The sequence below is a fragment of the Pseudorasbora parva genome, chromosome 3 (genome assembly GCF_024679245.1).
Source record: "Pseudorasbora parva isolate DD20220531a chromosome 3, ASM2467924v1, whole genome shotgun sequence".
Classification (NCBI taxonomy): Eukaryota; Metazoa; Chordata; class Actinopteri; order Cypriniformes; family Gobionidae; genus Pseudorasbora; species Pseudorasbora parva.
Window position 1 is genome coordinate 13,816,253 of NC_090174.1, and position 22,570 is coordinate 13,838,822.

At 37.5% G+C, this 22,570-nt stretch overlaps 1 protein-coding gene across 10 annotated transcripts in view; it reads left to right on the forward strand.

The window, feature by feature from the left end:
• The first annotated feature begins 926 nt into the window (after positions 1–926).
• acaca (acetyl-CoA carboxylase alpha) overlaps positions 927–22,570 on the forward strand; it is a 117,156-nt gene continuing 95,512 nt past the window's right edge. For 7 of the 10 annotated variants that reach the window (XM_067437858.1, XM_067437860.1, XM_067437863.1 and 4 more), the window contains exons 1-3: positions 928–1,118; positions 2,971–3,226; positions 21,045–21,177. In XM_067437858.1, coding sequence (XP_067293959.1) covers positions 3,000–3,226; positions 21,045–21,177 — 360 coding nt within the window. In that variant the 5' untranslated portion in view covers positions 928–1,118; positions 2,971–2,999. Of the gene's footprint in view, positions 1,119–2,970; positions 3,227–21,044; positions 21,178–22,570 lie in introns of all 10 variants that reach the window. The other 3 variants (XM_067437856.1, XM_067437857.1, XM_067437859.1) reach the window with 1 other exon arrangement.

Below are 22,570 nucleotides of genomic sequence, written 5' to 3' on the forward strand. Positions count from 1 at the left end.
AAAATATGCCCTCAAATCTTCGTACACTCTAAAAAATGCTGGGTTAAAAACAACCCAAGTTGGGTTGAAAATGCACCGACCCAACAATTGAGTTGTTTTAACCCAATGGTTGAGTTGTTTTAACCCAGTGGTTGGGTTAAATGTTGCTTAAGACAACCCAATTGCTGGGTAAGAACAACTCAACCATTGGGTTAAAACAACCCAATTGTTGGGTCGGTGCATTTTCAACCCAACTTGGGTTGTTTTTAACCCAGCATTTTTTAGAGTGTAACAACTTTAGTAATAACCATTGCTCTAATTAATATTACTCCCCAATTGACGTGCATTATACGAGCAACGTTTCAGAGTTAAAAATCTTAATTTGTGTTCTACCGAAGAAACAAACATACATCTTGGATGCCCTGTGGGTAAGCATATAAACATTAACTTTTAATTTTTGAGTGAACTATCCCTTTAAAGACAGAAGCGTTTTAGCCATAGACTGTAAAAAAATTGGTTTTAGCACATTAGAATGATTTGCCTATGCCCCATCTTGCAACTGCATAGAAACCATCTAGAAACCCTTCAGGCCACATGCTAGCATACACACAGCTTTCAAAATTAAAGTATTATTAATAAAAAATGCATTAGCCCTAAATATGCTTTTGGCCATTTTGTGAACTTTCAGACATGGCTTCCTAAACGCCAAAATGTTAAGTTTTGACGAAACTTTACTTTTCTGGTTCATACATTGCTGCACCTATTAGCTCAGAACATTCTTTGACAGAAACACGTGTCCAACGAAGCGTCAAATCATTGGGCACACCTTCCCATTTATTTGCACGCGTAAACCCGCCCCGACCTATGCGCGCGATACGATTGGTCCATTGATGCAGCGTGAGTGGTTGCATCGTTGAGGTCAAAGGACGACGTCCAGAAGTAACCCCCCCTCGCATCACACCACCGTGATGCTGCTGTCAAAGAGGCTGGGACTACACAGCCTGTACCATTATGCTGCTATATAGTCTATTAGCCATCACCGGACAGGAGATGGCTTTCAATTAGGAGGGGATTCATTCAATCGATATCATAACGTCCGTTTACACGCACCAGAATTGCTTGCAGACTCTTTTCGCACGGTGAGTACATAAGCTTATTACTGGGAGCGAGCGCCTGGTAACTAGCGCTCCACATGACACTGCACATGCTGGATGGATTTATAAAACATCAACAGCGACTTTGTCTGGCGAAACTGCGTAGATCATATGGCAGGAGGGTTTGTGATGGTATGATGAGTTAGCATGTCTGCTAGGTTGAGCCGATTGCACTGTTTCTCAGTATAAGTTGAGGCAGACAGTTCACATGTTTGAAAGATAATGACATTAGTAACTTACTGTCAAACTGATTGAAGGCAACTGGTTATGGACTGAGTAAAAACGAGCTCTATTGTAAGAGTTAGATTATTAAAAGGAGTGTTGCACATGCTTAAGGGTCCGCGATGCTCCGAGACTCGTTCATCTGGTTCATCAGGCTGGATGAGGTGCGGTTATATTTTTTACATGTGTCAGTCCTGCAGGGAAGTTGCTAAATCAAGGTAACGCACAGTGATCAGACGGGTTCGCAAAACGGGTAACATACAATAACGCTACTGCTACAGAACTGGTAACTGTTAACGTTATTTGTGATACATCGATGATAACACCATGGCGCTGTCGTGGTAATTCAAAGACCGAAAACAACAATTCTATGACATTAGATCCATAAAGCAACCTGCCATGTAAATATACTTGTATTTGTAGTATAGTCTTGTTATGTGTCAGTGTTGGTATTGTTAACTAAAACTATTACAATTTCTATTAATTAAGATGAAGATATATATTAAATGGAAAAAAGTTAACTAGATTAGCTAAACAATAATTATAAACCAGTTATTAGTCTTAGTTACTGTTAATTAATTTACAAATAAATTATTAAAATGAACAGTTATATATGTTAAGATTATTTAATGGACCTGAGCTAACATAAACTAACAATAAACAGTCGTATTTGTATTTTTATTATTATTATTAACTAACCTTAACAAAGACTAAATAAATACTGTAACAAATGTATTGCTGATTGTTAGTTATTGCATTAGCTAATGTTAATAATAGGACCCTATTGTTAAGTGTTTTATATAGATAGATAGATAGATAGATAGATAGATAGATAGATAGATAGATATCTAATGCTACCCCACGTGTCTCTTTTCTAGTAAGGCAAGAATTTGATAGAGACTGTTGCTTTACAAGTATTTCATGAATATAAAGCAAGTTACAACATGCATTTCTAGAATGTACCCTGTTGAATTCAGGAAATACATGGTGACAAATGTCAGTCATATCTTGTTTAATAACACCAACAGTGTTATTAAAATGGCACCTCACTGACAACAACAAAAATACCATGGTATATATATGAATATGATGATCATTCAGTTCCATCAAAATATCATATTACCATGTGATGTCTGTTCATGTACGAAGACAGTGAGTTAGCCTTTATTAAACTTGGCATGAAATGGAAATCTGAAAATCAATTTTCTAAATGCATCTTATTATGAACAACTCTTCCATGCATACATTGTTTTAAAGACCATCCATCCAATCAACAACTGATAAATAACTGACCATCCTTTTTATTTTTCTCTCGATAATCTCTTTCAGTCAGATGTATGTCACAATACAGAATAAAGATCTGTTGCTAGCTAGTTGGACAAGTTTCTCTAAAAAGTAATTAATTACTTCAACAGTGTAATTACTGTACTAATTACTCTCTCTAAAAATATTGCATTACTTACTAATTATTTCCCTTCTAAATCCCATATCAACCTTGACCAGCAGTTGAACAATAAATACAATGATAGACATGAAAATGCTCTTTTAATTTCTTTAAAATATATATAGGCAAGGCTTGAATGCAAACAAATGGATCTTCTCTTTCCTCCCATAGTGCTTGCAGCCTGTCAGCGTGGCCTACCCATGGCAGAGCAGGACTCCACCGAGAAGAAGCTTCCAGTTGTGGCTGCACTGCACTCTCACTTCATTGTGGGCTCTGTGTCCGAGGACAATTCTGAGGATGAGACCGCGGGGAAGCTGGACCTGCAGCTGGAGGAGAATGCACGATCCCTTTCCCCCTCCTCTGTCAGTTCAGACAGCACTTATGAGATGGGGTTTGACAGCCTGGACGGAGCCTTGCTCAATATAAGGTCAGAGATGCTTTTTGCTCTTTGTTTGCAGATATTGTGACATGGGTGTCAGCTTTCACCAAGTCTGCATCACGCTTTCTATGTCTGGTACTTGAGATCAGGGTCATTGAGATCTGATAAGACTAGTACTGGTTGTCTAAATAAGTGATTACATTTGTTAGCCCATGTGAGTGTGACTGAGGAAAGTATGCAGTGGCGTTGTGCAAAGTAGTGGCTTGGGTTTGCTAGGTTCTTCAAGGTTCATCTGGGTTCATCTCTTTGCTGTGTGAAAATGTGCACAAGCGCCTCTCTGTGTGTTTGGTTAATGTTGGTTACACTGCCAGCTTTTGGCTGTGTTTTCTCTATGTCCACTGAGCTCTCACACAGACTTGTCATAGTGGGCGGATTTGTGTGTGACGCTTCAGGAGTAGTTTGGAGTCAGATTGGAGTAGGGCTAAAACGATTAATCAAGTAACTCGAGTTAATCAAATTAAAAAAATCCTCGAGGCAAAATCTGTGGTGGTGATAATAGGCTATATGTTTAAACTAAATTTGTGATGCTCTAAGTGTTTTTCACTTTTTTATTTTATTTTTTATTATGGGCAGGGCAAGACAAGTCAAGTGTTGATTTGAGAGGCTAAAGCGTTGGGTTAACTCACTGGCGGCTGCTGGCCGCTTGGTCGTCGCTTTAAAAAAATAAAAACTTTAATTTAACAAACAAAAATGCTCCAAACATTTTTCTAAATGAACTTAATAAAGAAATGAAACAAAACATAACTACTTTGAAATTAAAAACGTCATTAAAAACTGAACTATTTTAAAGGACAACTCCGGTGAGAAATGAACCTAGGGGTTATTAACAGATGGTTACCGAGTAGATCGTTCTCTGGGATGTGTTTTCATGGAAATCGAATGTAAAGAGTTTTATCTCTAAAAACAGATTAGCTTATAACACTAGTCTATGGGGCACAGAGTAGTGAAATTAAACCGCTAGTTAATACCACTAACAAGGCTAAAAATAGCCTCACACTAACACAGTAGCATAATGAGGGTCCCTACATGCAAACCGAAGCATTGAGAACTTTGTAAGAGTACAAACAGTTTAATAAGAAGATACTTTATAAACATAGTGCCTTACGCGTTCACGGACAGGCACCATCTTGGAAAACAGTCTCAACGAATCGATCCACGAGAGTTCTGCTAAATGATGAACTGTGACTTGGAATCTCATATGGTCCGTTGTTTCCGGAAGAAAGCACTGAACGCGACAGAGAAAAAAAAAAAAAAAAAAAAAATGTCCATGTTATTACATTTCACAAACTTAATTCCTATCGACCAGCTCACTTAGAACAGCGCTCGTGGATCGATTCGTCGAGACTGTTTTCCAAGATGGTGCCTGTCCGTGAACGCGTAAGGCACTATGTTTATAAAGTATCTTCTTATTAAACTCTTTGTACACTTACAATGTTCTCAATGCTTCGGTTTGCATGTAGGGACCCTCATTATGCTACCGTGTTAGTGTGAGGCTATTTTTAGCCTTGTTAGTGGTATTAAATAGCGATTTAATTTTACCACCCTATGTCTACCCTGTGCCCCATAGACTAGTGTTATAAGCTAATCTGTTTTTAGAGATAACACTCTTTACATTCGATTTTCATGAAAACGCATCCCAGAGAACGATCTACTCGGTAACCATCTGTTAATTACCCCTAGGTTCATTTCTCACCGGAGTTGTCCTTTAATAGCTGCAAAAGTCTGTAATAAAGAGGATAAAAATACACGGACGGGTGAGGGCCTAGTTTTGAGCTTCTTGACTGCAAGCGTTCATTTTTCACAAAGGAAATTAATGCGAGTAACAAGCTCATTTTTAATTGTAATTACGTTACTTGATTAAAAAAATAGTTTACCTGCCCCTATTGCTAAAAGTAGTGGAATTACAGCAACGTGTTACTCCCAACACTGTTCTTAAAGGACAACTCCGGTGAAAAATGACCCTAGGGGTAATTAACACATGGTTACAGAGTAGATCGTTCTCTGGGAGAGTTTTCATTAAAATTGAATGTAAAGAGTTTTATCTCTAAAAACAGATTAACTTATAACGCTAGTTTATGGAGAATAGAATAAATAAAATTAAATCACTAGTTAATACCACTAACAAGGCTCAAAATAGCCTCACACTAACACGGTAGCATAACTAGGGACCCTGTATGCAAACCGAAGCATTGAGAACTGTACATGTGTACAAACAGTTTAATAAGAAGATACTTTATAAAGACCTGTATTTACGCGTATACAGACAGTAGCCATCTTGGAAAACAGTCTCGACCAGTTGAGCCACGAACGTTGTGCTAAGTGATGAACTGACTTGGAATCTTATATGGGACATCTTCTTCCCTTTGTAGTTAGTCAACCATATATTTTAATAAACAGATATAATTTATGCATTTCCATGTAATTAGATATCACAAACTTAATTCATATCGATCAGCTCACTTAGCACAGCGCTCTTGGCTCGACTGATCGAGACTGTTTTCCAAGATGGCGCCTGTCTTTATACGCGCATTGTACTGTCTAGTTTATAAAGTATCTTCTTATTAAAGGGGGGCTGAAACACTCAGTTTCAGTCAATCTTAAGTACCTATAGAGTAGTATTGCATCCTTCATGTCTCCGAAAATGTCTTTAGTTTTATTATATTTACAAAAGAAATATGGGCTGTACCGAGTCTTTCCGGGAAAAACCGAGCGCCTGGAGGCGTATCGTGTGGGCGGAGCTAAAGAATGACAAGCTACTGCACGAGTGCTTCTGAAAGCTGACATCGTCAAGCGTGGAAATCAGATCAGATCCGGAGGCTGAAATAAATTGAACAGGAGAAGCAGCAACATCAGGACATCCGTCTCTGTGGTATGTTCTGTATTTAGTGCCCTGTCAACATTTGTGTGTCTTTACTCGCAGTTTATGAGGACATGCTTTGGTTTATGGACTATTGTATGCGACTAAACCTTAGCAGTAGCAAGCAAAACGGTTTTGCACGTCAGACTAGTGTAACGTTATACATAGAACAACAATGGAGTAACCGTTAGCGCATTTGAATGATGAAGCACGCTTTGTGAGAACAATAAACAAACTGACACCTATAGTGGTCAGCTAAACAAATGTATTTAAAAACACACTATATATAGATCGCATGCTCCATTGATAAATTAACTATACACGATCGTGTCGTTTACTGATGTTTACTTACGCGAGGATAGCCAACAGCATAGACATTTGAAGCAGTTTTACTCACCGCCTGTTTCCAAAGCACGACCGTGTAGCTTTATCATTGGGACCGCTCTGTCAAAAACCGTCATTTCTGCATTCAAATCGGTTCAAATGCAGCGCTGCCTTCCCGGAATGCTTTGCTGAAGCGTTGAAGTCGCTTGATGTCACCCATAGGAATAAAGTGGAGCGCTGTGTGGACTATAACGACATAAGTGTTCACGGACGACGAGTGGATCTGCACCTGAGCGAGTGTTTATGGGCGTGCATTTCCTCTCTCGCTCTAGTCACGCGAGCGCACCCTACTGGGAGAAGAGCCCATACAAGGACCTTCCGCTCTATCGACGTCAAGCCGAGCCATACTCGAAAAAAACTCCCAGAAGAAACCGGAAGGAGTATTTGTGAGAAACCGGAAGGAGTATTTTAAAAACAGAAATACTCCATCAAACGCCTAACATTAGTTTTTGAAACTTTGTCTATGTTTAGGATGGGAATCCAAGTCTTTAACAGTGTAAACAGCTCAGTATGCATGAAACCACATTTCACCCCCCCTTTAAACTGGTTGTACACGTACAAAGTTCTCAATGTTTTGGTTTGCATCTAGGGACCCTCATTATGAGCCTTGTTAGTGGTATTAACTAGCTATTTAATTTTACTTATTCTATACCCTATACACTCACGTTAAAAGCTAATCTGTTTTTAGAGATAAAACTCTTTACATTTAATTTTCATGAAAACGCATCCCAGAGAACGATCTACTCGGTAACCATCTGTTAATTACCCCAGGTTCATTTTTCACCGGAGTTGTCCTTTAAGAAGGGAAGATGTGTTCGGAGTTTTACCGACAGGGTGAAAGTTTAATCTATTAACGAGCTCCGCTTCACCCTCGTTGCTCTGGTTGGTGTAGCGCTATCCTATCGCATGCAGAGGGAGTTTAAAAGACAACCGTTTATCCCGCCCCTCGGATTGAGCCCTGTCAATGGTGAGTTTCCAGACCAAACATCTTGATTGGGGGTCTGTCTTGTCAGGCTATCATTTCCAGGTCCAAGCCATGATTTTACAGTTAACTGTAGTTTACTCTCCAGACTGCTCTGCATGCAAAACATTTTTTGTTTTGAGTTGTTTGTCATTTTTTAAATTTGAAATAGTTTTTTAGAGGCAGTTTTTACCTTTTATGAGGGCATTTTAATAATACTAATGTTTTAATTAAATTAATTGAAATGTATTTTTAATTTAATAAATCATATTTGACAGTTATTTTAGTATAATTGGTATACTATTATAGTTTTTATTAATATTTTTAATTATATTTTATTTCAAGTTTTAGTAATTTTGGTGTATGATTTTGTAAAAAAAAAGTGTGTATGTATGTATGTATGTATGTGTGTGTGTGTGTGTGTGTATGTATGTATGTATGTATGTATATATATATATATATATATATATTACAAAATCATACACTATTTTTTTATATGACTATATAGTTTTAAGATTTTAGTTTTAGTTATTTTAACGCCCGTTTCACACATACTCCGTCTACAGTGCGTGTTGCGTTGCAGGAGCCCCACACCCTGTAGTGCTTTCACATATACTGCGTTTGCAGTCCGCAACTGATCCTGTTGCATACCACAAACACAGCATTTATTCATTATTTTAATTTAAAATCCATAAGTTTTTACTGAACATGCCTCGTCAGAATTTCAATTCTCTTTGTTTAGCCTGCTCTTTAATAGAAGTCAGGTTACGTAGCCTACTACATTTAAACAACATTTTATTAAATTCATTTATTCATATTTATATACTTTAGATTTAGCTCACACAAGTGGCAAAACATTTAAACATAGTTTATAGCCTTAAATCACAAACATTTTAAATTAGAAACTTACAATAATCTATTCAAAAACAGCCGACTCTCGTCTTTTCTTTCGTTTTTACACCCTTTTAAAAGAAATCCTGTAGGTCAAAAAGAAATTTGCTTTCCACCTCCAAGAAAGTACGAGTGCTATCCATTATGGCACATTTTTTAACCTAAATGCCAGGTAAGGTGTCGTTTCCTTGCTTTACTTGAGAAAAAAAAAGCCATGTCTTGACTTTGAAACAAGAGTATATTTTAAATGATATGCATCTGTGGTGAAATTACTAGATTTTCGCGTCAGTACATGTTTATTTTAATGCAAACAATGTTCTATCACTTTAATGCAGCAGTGCAGCAAAAAATAGACTCTGTACGATAATGATCCGTGCACTGCTGCAGACGCAACGCACCTGGAACAGACTGACGGACAGCATCCGCGTGCAGTGTGAAAGCTGTCATCCGTTAACATGGGTACTGAAAAAAATACGCACCGCACACGCACTGCAGACGGAGTATGTGTGAAACGGGCGTAATACTTCAAATTAAACTAAACCACGAGAAATTCATTGGAAATAGGTTGAAATAAAATAAGGTATTTTTTATATTTTATTTTATTTCAGTTAATGTTATTTAAATTAATTACTTTTTTCATGGTTTTAGTTGATAATGATAATAACAAGAATCTGACAAAAATATATTTCAGAGTATACAATCAACAGAAATATATTCAATAAATCATATTTGACAAACTTTATTCTCTTGTTTATTAAGTAAACTAAAGTGAGCATAAGATATATTACAATAAAAACTCTGCTAGAATGTATTTTAAATAAAACCATTTTTTTTTTTTCGAGCCGTTCACTTTCAGTGTTTTCAGACAAGATAAAGCTGGAATAGAATATCATGAAATGTAAAATTTTTCATATGGATAACAGATTAAAACAATACTAACAGAGATATTTGATTGATTTTGAATCTGCCCATTGAGACACATGTCTTTTACTGTAAACTTGTCACTTTCTATTAGTCAGTATTTGTTTTATTTCTACTATGAAAAATAATTTAAGTTGTCTAAGGAGAGTAAAACGGCCTGCTTTAGGCTGGGAAACATGTGGCCAGTGACCTCTCTTTGTCATCGGACCACATGCCCACCGTACTGGCGAAACTGCTGTTAACATGACCCTTTGTGAACATACATCATTAATCTAGCAAGATTTAAGAAACTAGACTCTAAATACTGCTCCTCACTGTGTATTTTTGTTTTCTGATTGTATTTAATGGTGATATACATGTATACATGTAATGCATCATGCCTCACTGTTCAGAGAAATGTTTTAGGACAGGACAGGGGTGGCGGTGCTGAAACTGCCTGAGCGGGGTAATGCTCCTCTTCCCCATTTCGCTCTATTGGTCAAGGGGAGGGGCTTTGGAGGGCAAGTGCAATGAAAGTACAAGAGAAGAGAATAGAAGAGAAGGAAAACCAAGGAGACAAAGAGGAGGAGAGACATTCCAGTCCTTCCCCCTTAAAGGAGCACTGTGTGCCAGCGCTTGCGACATGATGCAATATAACTTCAGGTTACACATGAAGGCTATATTAGGGACAGCATACTACTATACTACTCATCCTACTGCAGTATGCATTATGTATGTTATGTGTAGCATGCATTTTCTCTGTCTAGAATAATCAAATGACGTGCTACATTTGCTAACTGAAGCATATTGTGTGAGATTCTGTATACCATAATGCACTTGCACTTGATTTTCCATTCTTGACTCAAGATTTAACATGCGCATAGCATGCCACTGTTTGATATGCAGCATGTAGCATACTGCTGATTGATATGCATAATGCGTTCTTTTTCACATCCTGTACAGCAATGATTCTCAAATGATTTGGCCTTGCTACCTACATTTTCCCATTAAGGACGTTTCTCATTAATCCATAACCCAAATATTTAGGAATCTGAACCATGCACTCGCAAGTACACTTAACTAGTTTTTAAAAGTACAATAAAGTTAGTATTAGCAACTACAGTCATCAAAAATATAGCAAATAACACAAAATGAAAATAAAGTTAATATTAAGGAAACTACAGTTACCATGGTAAATACACAACGCTAATCTTGATTAATAAAATGAATGTCATATCTTTACAGAAATCTTTCCCAACTCACACACGACATGCCAGTTATGTAATATTTTGTTACTCAGGGCCTAAATTTCGGCGTTGGTATTGCGCATATTTTTAATAATTCCCTCAGAAAATACCTGCACAAATATATTCACTTTAACATTTAAGTTGAATAAGCAAAGTTCAATTCCAATCAGTCATTTGAAAAATGTCTTCGATGTAATTTAACAAACAGCATAATTAAATCTGCACATTCTCTCTCCCTATCTTAAAGGGATAGTAAAATGAAAATTTTGTCATCATTTACTCACCGTCATGTTGTTCCAAACCTGTATGAGTTTCTTTGTTCTGCTGAACACAAAAGAAGATATTTGGAAGAATGTTTGTAACCAAGCAGATGGAACAACCATTCACAACCATAGTAGGGGGAAAATACTAGTGAATGCTTTGTTACAAATATTCTTCAAAATATCTTCTTTTGTGTTCAGCAGAAGAAAGAAACTCATACAGGTTTGGAACAACATTAAGGTGAGTAAATTATGACAATTTTATTTTTGGGTGAACTATACCTTAAAATTTCACTAATGACCTCATGCGCAGTTGATGGAATTGTACTTCTCCCGATCCGGCCAGTGTCACTAAAGTTTATTATTTACACATCTTTTTAAGTCATGCCAATTTAATCATTCAAGCGATTTTAACCAATTCATCACTCGCGTGCTCTCTGAGAGACATTTCCGAGCGCTTGCATTCAAAGTGTGCACACAAAGCCGTACACAAAGTTATATGCATAATAGCACTTAAATGGTCAAATACACACAAATTTATGTAGAAATTGTAGCCTGGATGCCAGCCGAACTTAGCCCCGCTCACAAAATGTTTAGGTTGGGCGGTTCGGTCTGGCATTGATCCATAGAGGAGTAATTATCCCCGAACAAAAACTGTTCGGACCAATGAAATCATCAGGGCGGGCTTTAGATGATGACGGACAGATGATCAACAGTAACGTAATCTTGCACGTCATCAACGGGGCGTGGATTATATTTGTTCAAATGCTAAACGGAGAGCTTGTTTGTATATGCATTCACCTTCACAATTTCTCTCAGAAATGATGATCGTGTTGGGTAAGTACTCTGTGTATCAGTACATTATTATTTTTTTTTTTTACAACACCGGCAAAGATTGTGTATTCCAGTCTGATTTCAGCGTGCGTGCAGAATGGGTTGCCAAGTTTTTACAACAAAACCCGCCAACTACCAGCCCTAAACAATAGCTTCTCGGGGGGTTCTTTCAGGGGAAAAAAATGGTGTTTGCGGGGTAAAATGTGTTATTTTGGCAAGGTTGCCTGCTAAAATTCGCACTCATGGGTCTATATATCACATAATAGTCGCTTCAACCCGGACATAGAAAACAACTGGAGGAAAAAAAAGCGGACTTGGCAACACAGTGCAGTTGAGCTCTGTTGACATTTGACAACTTACGTTATGCGTTGCTTTGTTGCTCTGATTGGTTACTCACAGCCCAATGGAGCAGTATCAGACTCATATTCTGACTAGAATCGAGTATGACCACGTCAGGCTATAGAAATTGCCAATCTTGGCAAGTATTCCCATAAATACATTCGGTTAACAGAAAACGCATGTGTAGTAGAGATCGACCGATATGGGTTTTTCTATAGCTGATGCCGATATTTAGAGGTCAGGGTCAGCCGATTTTTTTTTTTGGACAATATTTAAAAATTGTCCCCTTGATTTGTATGATAAAACGTCACACTAATAAAAAGTGGATGCACAACATTTCTAAACGTATTTATTGAGCACTGACTTGAAACTCGAAGGTATAAAACTGATGTTGCACAGCCTTACATGCAAGAACATTGCTAAACCCTGACATTCCTGAAAGTTAACATTATGCAGCTTTAATGAAGATGATAACTGCAAAGTTATTATGAACTTTATTAGTCTGATATCCATTTTTATTCACATTATACAGTTAATGGAAGCACACATATGCACATATTCATAAGGTGATTTTTTGTTTTTAAATAAATGTAAAATAAATGCAAAAAAACAGTTCGTAATTTTTGCTTATTTCAGTGTTTCCCACACATAGACTAATTTGAGGCGGTCCACCACAGAATCAACACCGGCCGCCACATATTGCTTCGTCATTCATTTTTTGACGCTATTTAAAAGATGCACACATATTCGTTAAACTGCATTTAGCTCTCCCTCCGCCTCCCGCGCGGCTCTTACACACACACGTGCGTGCGCTCTCTCTCTCTCTCTGCAGTTGAATAACAGAGGCTTTCATCTTGCGTCAGCGCGCAAGGTCACGCCGTTCTCAATAGTTCTAAATAAATCAGTGCAAAACGGGATGCCGTGTAAAAGGTGCCGGGACGCACTTGCACTGCGGTTCATCTCACATCTTTAATATGGGTTGTAACTTGACAATAATTCTTTATGTATGTTTCTGTCGATGGACACACTTGCTGGCTCATCAGTTATAGACTAAAACAACAGCGATAATAAAAGAAAAACGTGGGCAAAACGGTCTCTCTTTGTAAACTTTGTTCAATGCATGCGATTGCTGCCTTATGTCCGAATATGAGCAGTTATTTAAAGGGGGAGTGAAATGCTGTTTCATGCATACTGAGCTTTTTACACTGTTAAAGACTTGTGTAACAACAATGACTATGAGTTTAATATCTCTGGGAATAATTAACTCAAAAGGGATTTAATATTCAATATTCATGAATTTATGAATATAATTTGCCAGTTGTTCATTACGTATTAAGATTTTCCGATAGGAAAAAAAAAAGTTTAATTAAATACAAGTAACCCTTTACGGACTTGCTTGAAATTATCCTACTAAGTTTGTCCACCAAATTAGTTATAGACTTTTCAAATCAATTCTCAATACGGGATTACTGCTTTACGAGCGCATAAGAAACATTAACTTTACTGATCAGGACAAGTTCAATATTTCAAATGGTCATACAGTTTACTTTACTAACATAGTAGCATAAGCAGTTAGGTAACGTTAGATCGCAAGTTTCATTGACTTTGTGTATGTGGGAGAACAACAGACCCAACTCATTAAAATGTCTTTTGGAGGTTTTCATAAACACAGACTAAAAATAACACTACGATTCACACAGAAAGTACACACTAAATATGCATCAAGATAGTAGAAATATAGATATTAACGAAAGAATACATAAAAGAGAATAATGAATAGACTGAAATTAGAGAGAGATAAAAGAGAGAGAGAGATGAGAGAGATGGGACAAAGAATTAGGGATAAGAAGCAGCTTTCCTTCAGTTCATCAAATACAACCTTCACGGAGTTAACTTGTCCCAACGGGAAAATAACACACCCTCTTAACAGCAGTTTGAATTTGGAAGATAATACTTGCTCTAGTTGTGGCTTCTCGCGTGTGTGCGTGTGTTCCGAATTCAAATGCCCTGCGTGTCCGGTGGTTCTTTCCGAGGTCGAGAGGGAGCGGCTGTTTGCTTTAGCGATGCTTCGTGTTCTCCTCCTGAAGAATGCCCTTGGGGCTAGTAAGTTGATGAATCAGTAGGGAAGCGAGGAGAACCAGGGAAGAGGGGAAGAGAGGAAGAGCTGGGGCCTGTGGGCCTCAGTTTCTGGTCCCACACAGCACATGGCTCTGTGTCTGGAGGCCCTCCCTGCTGGTTCAGCCAGCGAGAGAAGACAAGAGCATTTCGGAAGAGATTTTCAGAAGAAGAGAGAGAGAGAAGGAGGGCATCCGAGCGCCTCCTTTTATGGTCTGGGCGTAGTCCCACCCTCCAGGGTTAGACTTAACCAATGAGATTGTTGGGATTTCCAGGCGGGAAATTCCTCAGCAGATTTTATGGCTCTTTGTTCCAAAACTTGAATCAGTGGGTCTCTGACCATTCATATTCTAATTAATGCAACAAACACACACTGCATTTTCTGAATAAGTGATATACATGGAAGTGTAAGTCGTGAAGTGAGCATTAATTTGATAGGAGACATGACATATATGAGGTTATCTGAACTAGTAATTTGTTAAGACAAAGATAAAAAGATGCAAAATACCATACAGAAGAAACATTTTACAAGACAGTTATGTGTTTACATATAATGTCCTGGGGTGCATGTTCATTTATAGATGGTTGTCTATAATTTGAGGCAACCCGTGTGTTTTACAAGCCTTGTGTCTTAAAGTCTTTGTGTCTAAGACATTTTTCATGTGGCCAAATTCTTTTGGGCCGTAAAACAGTCTTATCAGATGGTTTCCAGGGTAACGGAGAATCTTTCTCTGTTGTGTTGGGGGAAGGTCTGTTCCTAAGCACAAAGCATTCAAAACATATTTGTTAAATGTAACTGGCGATTGTGTGTTTGATTCGCCTGAGTCGCTACACTTGGATTCCCATCCTAAACATAGACAAAGTTTCAAAAACTGATGTTTGACGTTTGATGTAGTATTTCTTTGTCAAAAATACTCCTTCCGGTTTCTCACAAGTTTCGGAGAGTTTTTTTTCGAGTATGGGTCTACTTGACGTTAATAGACCGGAAGGTCCTTGTATGGGCCGTACGGGCTCTTCTCCTGGAAGGGTGCGCGCGCGTGACTAGAGCGAGAGAGGAAATGCACACCCATAATCACTCTCAGCTGCAGATCCAGTCGTCCATGAACACTTATGACGCGCCGCGCTCCACTTTATTCCTATGGGTGACATCAAGCGACTTCAACGCTTCAGCACAGCATTCCGGGAAGGCAGCGCTGCATTTGAACCGATTTGAACGCAGAAATGACGGGAAGCTTCACAACATCGCTTTAGTCGCGTCGCAAAGTGGATTTCCACGGTCACTGCTGTCATAGGACTTCACCAAATCATACCAAAGAAGTGTGTTTTTGACAGAGCGGTCCCAGCGATAAAGGTTCGGTCCTGCTACATCAGTAAAGGGTACGATCGCGTGTTTCGTCATTCAAATGCGCTAAAGTTTACTCCATTGTTGTTCTATGTATAACGTTACACTAGTCTGACGTGCAAAACAGTTTTGCTTGCTACTGCTAAGGTTTAGTCGCATACAATAGTCCATAAACCAAATCATGTCTTCATAAACTGCGAGGAAAGACACACAAATGTTGACAGGCCACTAAATACAGTACATACCACAGAGACGGACGTCCTGCTGTTGCTGTTTCTCCTGTTCAATTTATTTCAGCCTCCGATTGATTCTGGATCATATATCCATTAGCTGAGATCTATAGCTATGGGTTTCTCCACGCTTGAGGACGTCACCGCTTTGTGCGCTTTCGTCATTCTTTAGCTCCGCCCACACGATACGCCTCCAGGCGCTCTGTTTTTTTCGGAAAGACTCGGTACAGCCCATATTTCTTTTATAAATATAATAAAACTAAAGACTTTTCGGAGATATGAAGGATGCAATACTACTCTATAGGTACTCAAGATTGACATGAGATTGACTGAAACTGAGTGTTTCACTAAGTGAAGCCACACTTAATAGCTTGCCTGTAATAAATTGTAAATATATGGCCATAGGACTTTGAACTATCTGAATTTAAGCCTTACCTTTCTCTCCCAGTAGTGTTTTCCAAATGTTTTGGCTTGGGGTCCTCCACATGCGCCAGCAGTGGCTGTTCCACTGTACAAATAACACGGCTGCCTGTGGAAGTGCCTTACTTTAAATCGGCGCTACTGAACGTAGATATCGGGCGATGCCGATATATTAAAAAATGACAAATATCGGTCCGATATATCGACCAACCGATATATCATCGACCTCTAATGTGTAGCACTATAGAAAATACTCTATTGTAAAAGCAAAAATGCAAAAGTGAGGTATGTGTTAATCTGTGATTGGCTGTAAGTAGGGATAGGACGATTGTTGGTTTCACGATGAACCATGAAAAAATTTACTGACGGTTAGTATTATAGTTTAAAATTTAATTATCAGTAAAATCGTTTTTGGTTATCTTGATTTTGAAAACTTGCGAAAGCACGTTTGAATTTAAGTGGCACCGAAATGAGGCACTGAAATCTGCATTCTGATTTGGTCCGGTCACATACCAGTTATATAGGTACCCCAACCCTACTCAGAACAAGCTGTCCGCAGATTCTGTACAAAGTGACATCACTTTGCACAGGCCCCGTCCTGAGCAAGTTGTACACTGGCTGCCATTTTCTCTTGGCCGGATCCGTTGTAGGGAATGTCTTGTGAGCAATTTGGGTGTTTAGTTGTTGGATGTAAGAGTGAACATAACAGTCTTCTTCATGCACTTCTGACATCAGAGCCGCTGAAGGATTAGTTTTATTTTTGAAGGGAATGCGCATCCATATACCTAAATCTATTTATGTCACGCAAAGCATTTTACTGCAGACTCCTTTGTGAACAAAGGTCAATACAAATAGACAATATGTAAAAATATTTTAACAATTATTTGTGGGGTATTTTGCGGTAACACTTCAGATACACACTCTGGGGACATTAGAGACTATTTCACATCTTGTAGAAAGGGGCATAATAGGTCCCCTTTAAGTGTATGTATAACTGGGACTTGAATTTACATTTTGTAAAAAAAAAAAATTCAGAGCACCACTGCATGCCATGTAAGAACACAAGCTTTCTGCATGGAACGCCACAATGTTTAGCAATACTCGCAGCGTTGATCACAGTTTATATCTGCACCGCAGCAAGCGTGTTTCAAGTTTTCATGTACCTATTTTCCTTACTCTCCTGCTGCAAAGTAAACATAAACCAGCATGTGTATGCGCACATATTTCATCATGTCTTCTACAAATGAAATATATATGTGCAATGACACAATGAATCATTCTGATACACAGAGACAATGGTGTAGACCGAAAAGTCAAAGAAGAATGGACAAAAAAGTAACTATGACTTTATTCTTTCTCTTAAACTGATGTGTGTCATTTGTTCAGAGATTGTATAGTTTTTAAAAGTCAACTTAATGAAAATAAAAGGCCTTCTTAATTTTTCATAAAAACAATAACTCAAAATTATAATGCTGATTTATTTATATCTAAGAATAATTTATCAGAATGTATTTGATTGGTTTATGATAGTTTCTTGTATTCTGTAATGATGAGATTTTTGTGAATTTGTTTATTTCTCTAATTTGTTAATATAATAGGGCTGTGTGATTAATCATTATTCATTTTTCAAATTAAATTTTTGCTTCTAACGATTATGAAAACAAAATAATTGACATAAAAAGATTATTATGCTGCTGCCACATTTAGTCTTGCGTATGTTCCTTAACTTCACAGCTAAACTTAACGGGATAGTTCACCAAGAAATTTCAGGCTGCCTTTTACTACCGTTATAATGCTTGGATCAGCCAGGACAGTTATAATGCTTGGATTAGCCAGGAATGTTTTTAATATAACTCTGAATCTCCGGTGAACTCCATCTGCGAGAAGAATGTAATGTCCAAATATAATGGCTTGAGGGTGAGTAGCAGAGGTGGAAAGAGTACTGAAAATTTGTACTCAAGTACAAGTAGTTGCTAAAGTATTACTCAATTACAAGTAAAAGTACTGGTGTTATAAATGTACTTAAGTAAAAGTACAAAGTACCCCTCTCAAAAACTACTCGAGTACTAATTACTTTTTAGCCGGTGATATTTATTGAATAAACATCAAATCCATTGAATCAAATCGGAAATATGATTGGATCTCAAACGGGCAATTTGTGTTTTATACGAATAAACACATAGTACAGGAATTTTGTCTGTTTAAAGAATGTTAAATGATTTTTAAACCTGTAAACAGTATAAACTTTTCACTGCCAACCAACAACTGGGCAAAGGCCTTAAACTCTAGGACGTTTCACTTTCTGAACCTTTTGTTCAGGTTCAGCAGAAGCTGTAATTTATAGTTTTATATTTTTATATTTATATCCGGCTTCGTTTGGATGTGAAAAGTAGACCAGCACAGCTAAGATAACAGAGGAAGTATACAAAGGAAATTATATATTATTTAATATTATTTCTTCATATAATTTTTATGGGAATCAATCAAAAATAAAAATGGTCTATTATTATTATTATTATTATTATTATTATTATTATTATTATTATTATTGATGAATTATGATGCAACATAAATAAGCTTGTTGGGTTATTTTATTTATTAACAGATATACATTTTTTTTTACATATAAAAAAAATCTGACTGGACAAGAAAGCTTTCCAAAACCCTACTAATATTTCAAAAGTTAGGCCTATCAGCATTTAGCACTGACATATGCACAATCTAGACAGGCTGTCAATCGGTGCAGTTACAGGGAAGCGGCAAGAGACTGTTTTTATGAAAGAGTCATTATTAGACCGTTTATTATGAGCTTAAAACATGGATGCAATATGGATAAAACAATTAGTTGACAATGACATAAAATGTTACTTTGTGCGCCACTTTATAATGCTAAATCTTTTTTTACGGTCTATGTGCTCGTCACCTGGGTAACGCTGAAGCTCATGTTTCAAGTGATATTTTTAGTCAAATTATCGCGAGGTCTACCCAACATTAAAAACGAAAACAACTATCACATAAATATAGTTATAAGTCTTCTTACCATAATGTGTTTTTTTTAGATTAGAGGCTGAAGTCTTGTAAGCCGAAATCACTGCAGATGGCAAAAAAAGTTTGCATTTCATTTAGACGCTGTCTCCTTTCCTTCCTCTGTATGTGAACAACTCCTCGAGGTGCGGCCATGGGCACTCGTCATCCTGGTATTTCTTTGGAATTTTCAATGAATTCAGCGTCTCGAATCTCCATGTCCATAACGCCAAAGATATAAGTTCTTTGATGACACTTCACCTTCACAGTGAAGGACGTGCGAGGATGTATAGCTCTCCAGAAACCGAGCTTTTTCCCCGGTCTAAATACAAGGGTTTTTATTGGCCTGCCCACGATCAGTTATTTCTATAGGATACCCAAATGCTGGTCAAAGATTTTAATATTAATTTAATTCAAATTGTACAAGTACTTAGTAACGAATGTGATTTTTAAAGTAGCGAAGTACATTACTTAACTTAATTTGTACTTAAGTACAATGACTTAACCTAATTACTTAATTCAGTAACGTGAGTAGTTGTAATTCTTTACTTCCACCTCTGGTGAGTAGATCATGGGGTAACTTTTCATTTTTGGGTGAACTATCCCTTTAACATCAAAATCAGTCGAATAAGTGAGTGTTGTAAAATGCAGTCTACTGTTGCTAAACTGCGGGACGCGCTTGATATTAGTGTTATTAAAAGCGCATTAAGCCATGAAAGAGATACTTTTCCCTAAGGGGCTTTCTGTGTACATGCCCTGAGATGGGGTCGAACATGCATAATCAAAGTATACTTCGGGCTTCAGATACGCCTAAACAAGTAGCCTACACACAAATGTGTCAATGTTGTTTTGGTAAGTATCTTCGTTAACACAACACATCTTAAGTGAATGTAAACAGTTTGAGAAAGAAAACCCATGTAACCGTATATTGGATCCATTCATTCCTTAAAGGTGCCCTAGAATGAAAAGTTTGATTAACCTTGCCATATTGAAATAATAAGAGTTCAGTACATGGACATCACATACTGTGAGTCTCAAACACCATTGCCTCCTCCTTCATATGTAAATCTCATGCATGAAAAACACCATGCAAAAAATAAGTGCTTCTCAACATAAGGCCAACCGTGACGCAAGCGTTGGGGATCATTAATATGCACGCCTCCAACATTTGCATCTGTCCAAACATGTTCATTGTCAGGAGGAACTGACGAAGCCGAATCATCGGGACTGCAGGTAAACAAGCGATACTCGAGGATAGCAAAAACGGCAGCTCTCATGGACACAAATGTCATGTTCCAGGCTGTGCAGGGGACATGAGGACTTTTCATACCCTTCCCACAGATAAAAAATGTCAACAGCCATGGTTGATGTTTGTAATCGGATACCACAACAATTTAATTCAAGATCGCGAATACCACTGTTAATACATTTTCCTGAAAAACCTAAAGCACTATTTATTTCATTTGCATTTTTGTTTGCAAATTTGTTATTAATTGTATTGCTGACTGTTTACTGGTCTTTTTTAACTGCTTTGCTGACATTTCACTTATTTTAAAAGCTGCAGTCCGCAACCTTTGGCGCTTTTGTGGTTAATAATCAGAACTGCATGCGTCTTGCGGAAGAACATTGTAGTCGGAGCTACCTCTTTCTGTTTATGTCCATGACAAGTCACACAGGTACTGTGATACTCTACAGCGGTGCCGACCCGAACCAGCTAAAATAGTCCGGTTATAAGCACTTATGATATGTGTACCATAGTGATTCGGGATAAGACACACGGTTTGGAAAATGGCTTCATGGTGTATTCACTTTAATTAAGGCCACAATATATTTTCTTTTGTGGTGCTCGGTATTTTTCTACTAAATTGAAATGATTCAATTTTAGTCAATGCTATCAATTCATAGTGTCACTATTTATAGCTATAGTGTTTCCCAGGCTGCATTGTGAATTACGATGGTTGTGTGTGTGTGTGTGTGTGTGTGTGTGTGTGTATTTCTCAAGGCCTAGCATGTCAGGACTTCACCTTGTGAAACAGGGCAGGGATCGCAGACGCATGGACCTGCAGAGAGACTTTACCGTCGCTTCCCCCGCTGAGTTTGTCACTCGTTTCGGTGGCAACAAAGTCATTGAGAAGGTAAGATCTATGACCGCTGTCTGCTTTGCTGCTATGTATGGTCCAGTGAAATTAAGATACATTTCTATTTTTTATTAATGTTTCAAATTATATTTATATGTTCTGTATTCATTGTTCTGTATTCACTGTATTCAATTTTTAGTTTTTTAGTTTTTATTATTATTATTATTTAAAGAGTTAGTTCACCCAAAAATTTAAATTCTGTCATTAATTACTCACTCTCATGTCATTCCAAACCCCTTTCTTCATCTTCTGAACACAATTGAAGATATTTTTGGTGAAATTCAAGAAGTTACTGAATCATCCATAGACAGCAATTTAATTACCACTTTCAAGTCCTAGAAAAATAGCAAATACATCGTTAAAATAGTCCATGTGACTCCAGTGGATTAACCTTAGTTTTATGAAGTGAACAGAATGCTTTTTGTGCGCAAAAAATAAACAAAAATACAGACTTTATTCAACAATATCTTCTCGTCTGTCAGTCTCCTACGCAGTTTACGTTGGCCAGCTTCTGCGTTAGCATCACACGGATGCGTCGATGTTCTCACATGAACTGCTTCGGCCAATGGTAAGCCGACATTCTGACGTTGCTCTAATGTAACTAAAGCGCTACACTGTATTACGTCAATAGCGTAGGGGACTGGCACAGATGTGAAGAAATCGTTCAATAAAGTCATTGTTTGTTTTTGCACAAAAAAGTATTCTCTTCGCTTCTTTAAATTAAGATGAATCCTCTGTAGTCACATTATTTTAACAATGTCTTTCCTACCTTTCTGGGCCGAAAGCTCTTGGATTCCATCAGTAATATCTTAATTTTTTTCCTGAAGATGAATGAAAGTCTTATGGGTTTGGAACAACATGAGGGCATGTAATTCATTTTTGGGTGAACTAATGCTTTAAAATGTTTTCTTGGTATTTAGCTGAAATAAAGGCTACATTCAGACTGCAGGCAAAAGTGGCCCAAATCTGATTTAAAAATTGTTTTGCTCACATGTAAGTCAGATCTGTTTATTTATTTTAAACAGTAGCTTGGTTTCCATTCGTGCAAAACTTTTGCGATATTTTCTAAATGTCAAGAAAAACAACTGCAAAATGGCTGCGTTTCTATTAATTCAATTCCTATGTGACTAAAACGTTTTTTTTTTTTCCCTTTTAAGTCATTCCAAAAATCATGGTGACGGATGTTGGTAGATTTACGTATATCGAAGCCACCACACTAGGCATTATTTTTAAATCGAAGGCCATGTATGCATGTTATCCAAACATTAATGGCAAGGAAAGCCCTTCATAATTAGAAGCGCCAAGTATAAGTGTTTCTCCCTCATATCTGCTTTGAGGTCTTGATATATTGTGGAATATCTTTGTTGTTGAATCCAGTATTCCCTTAATT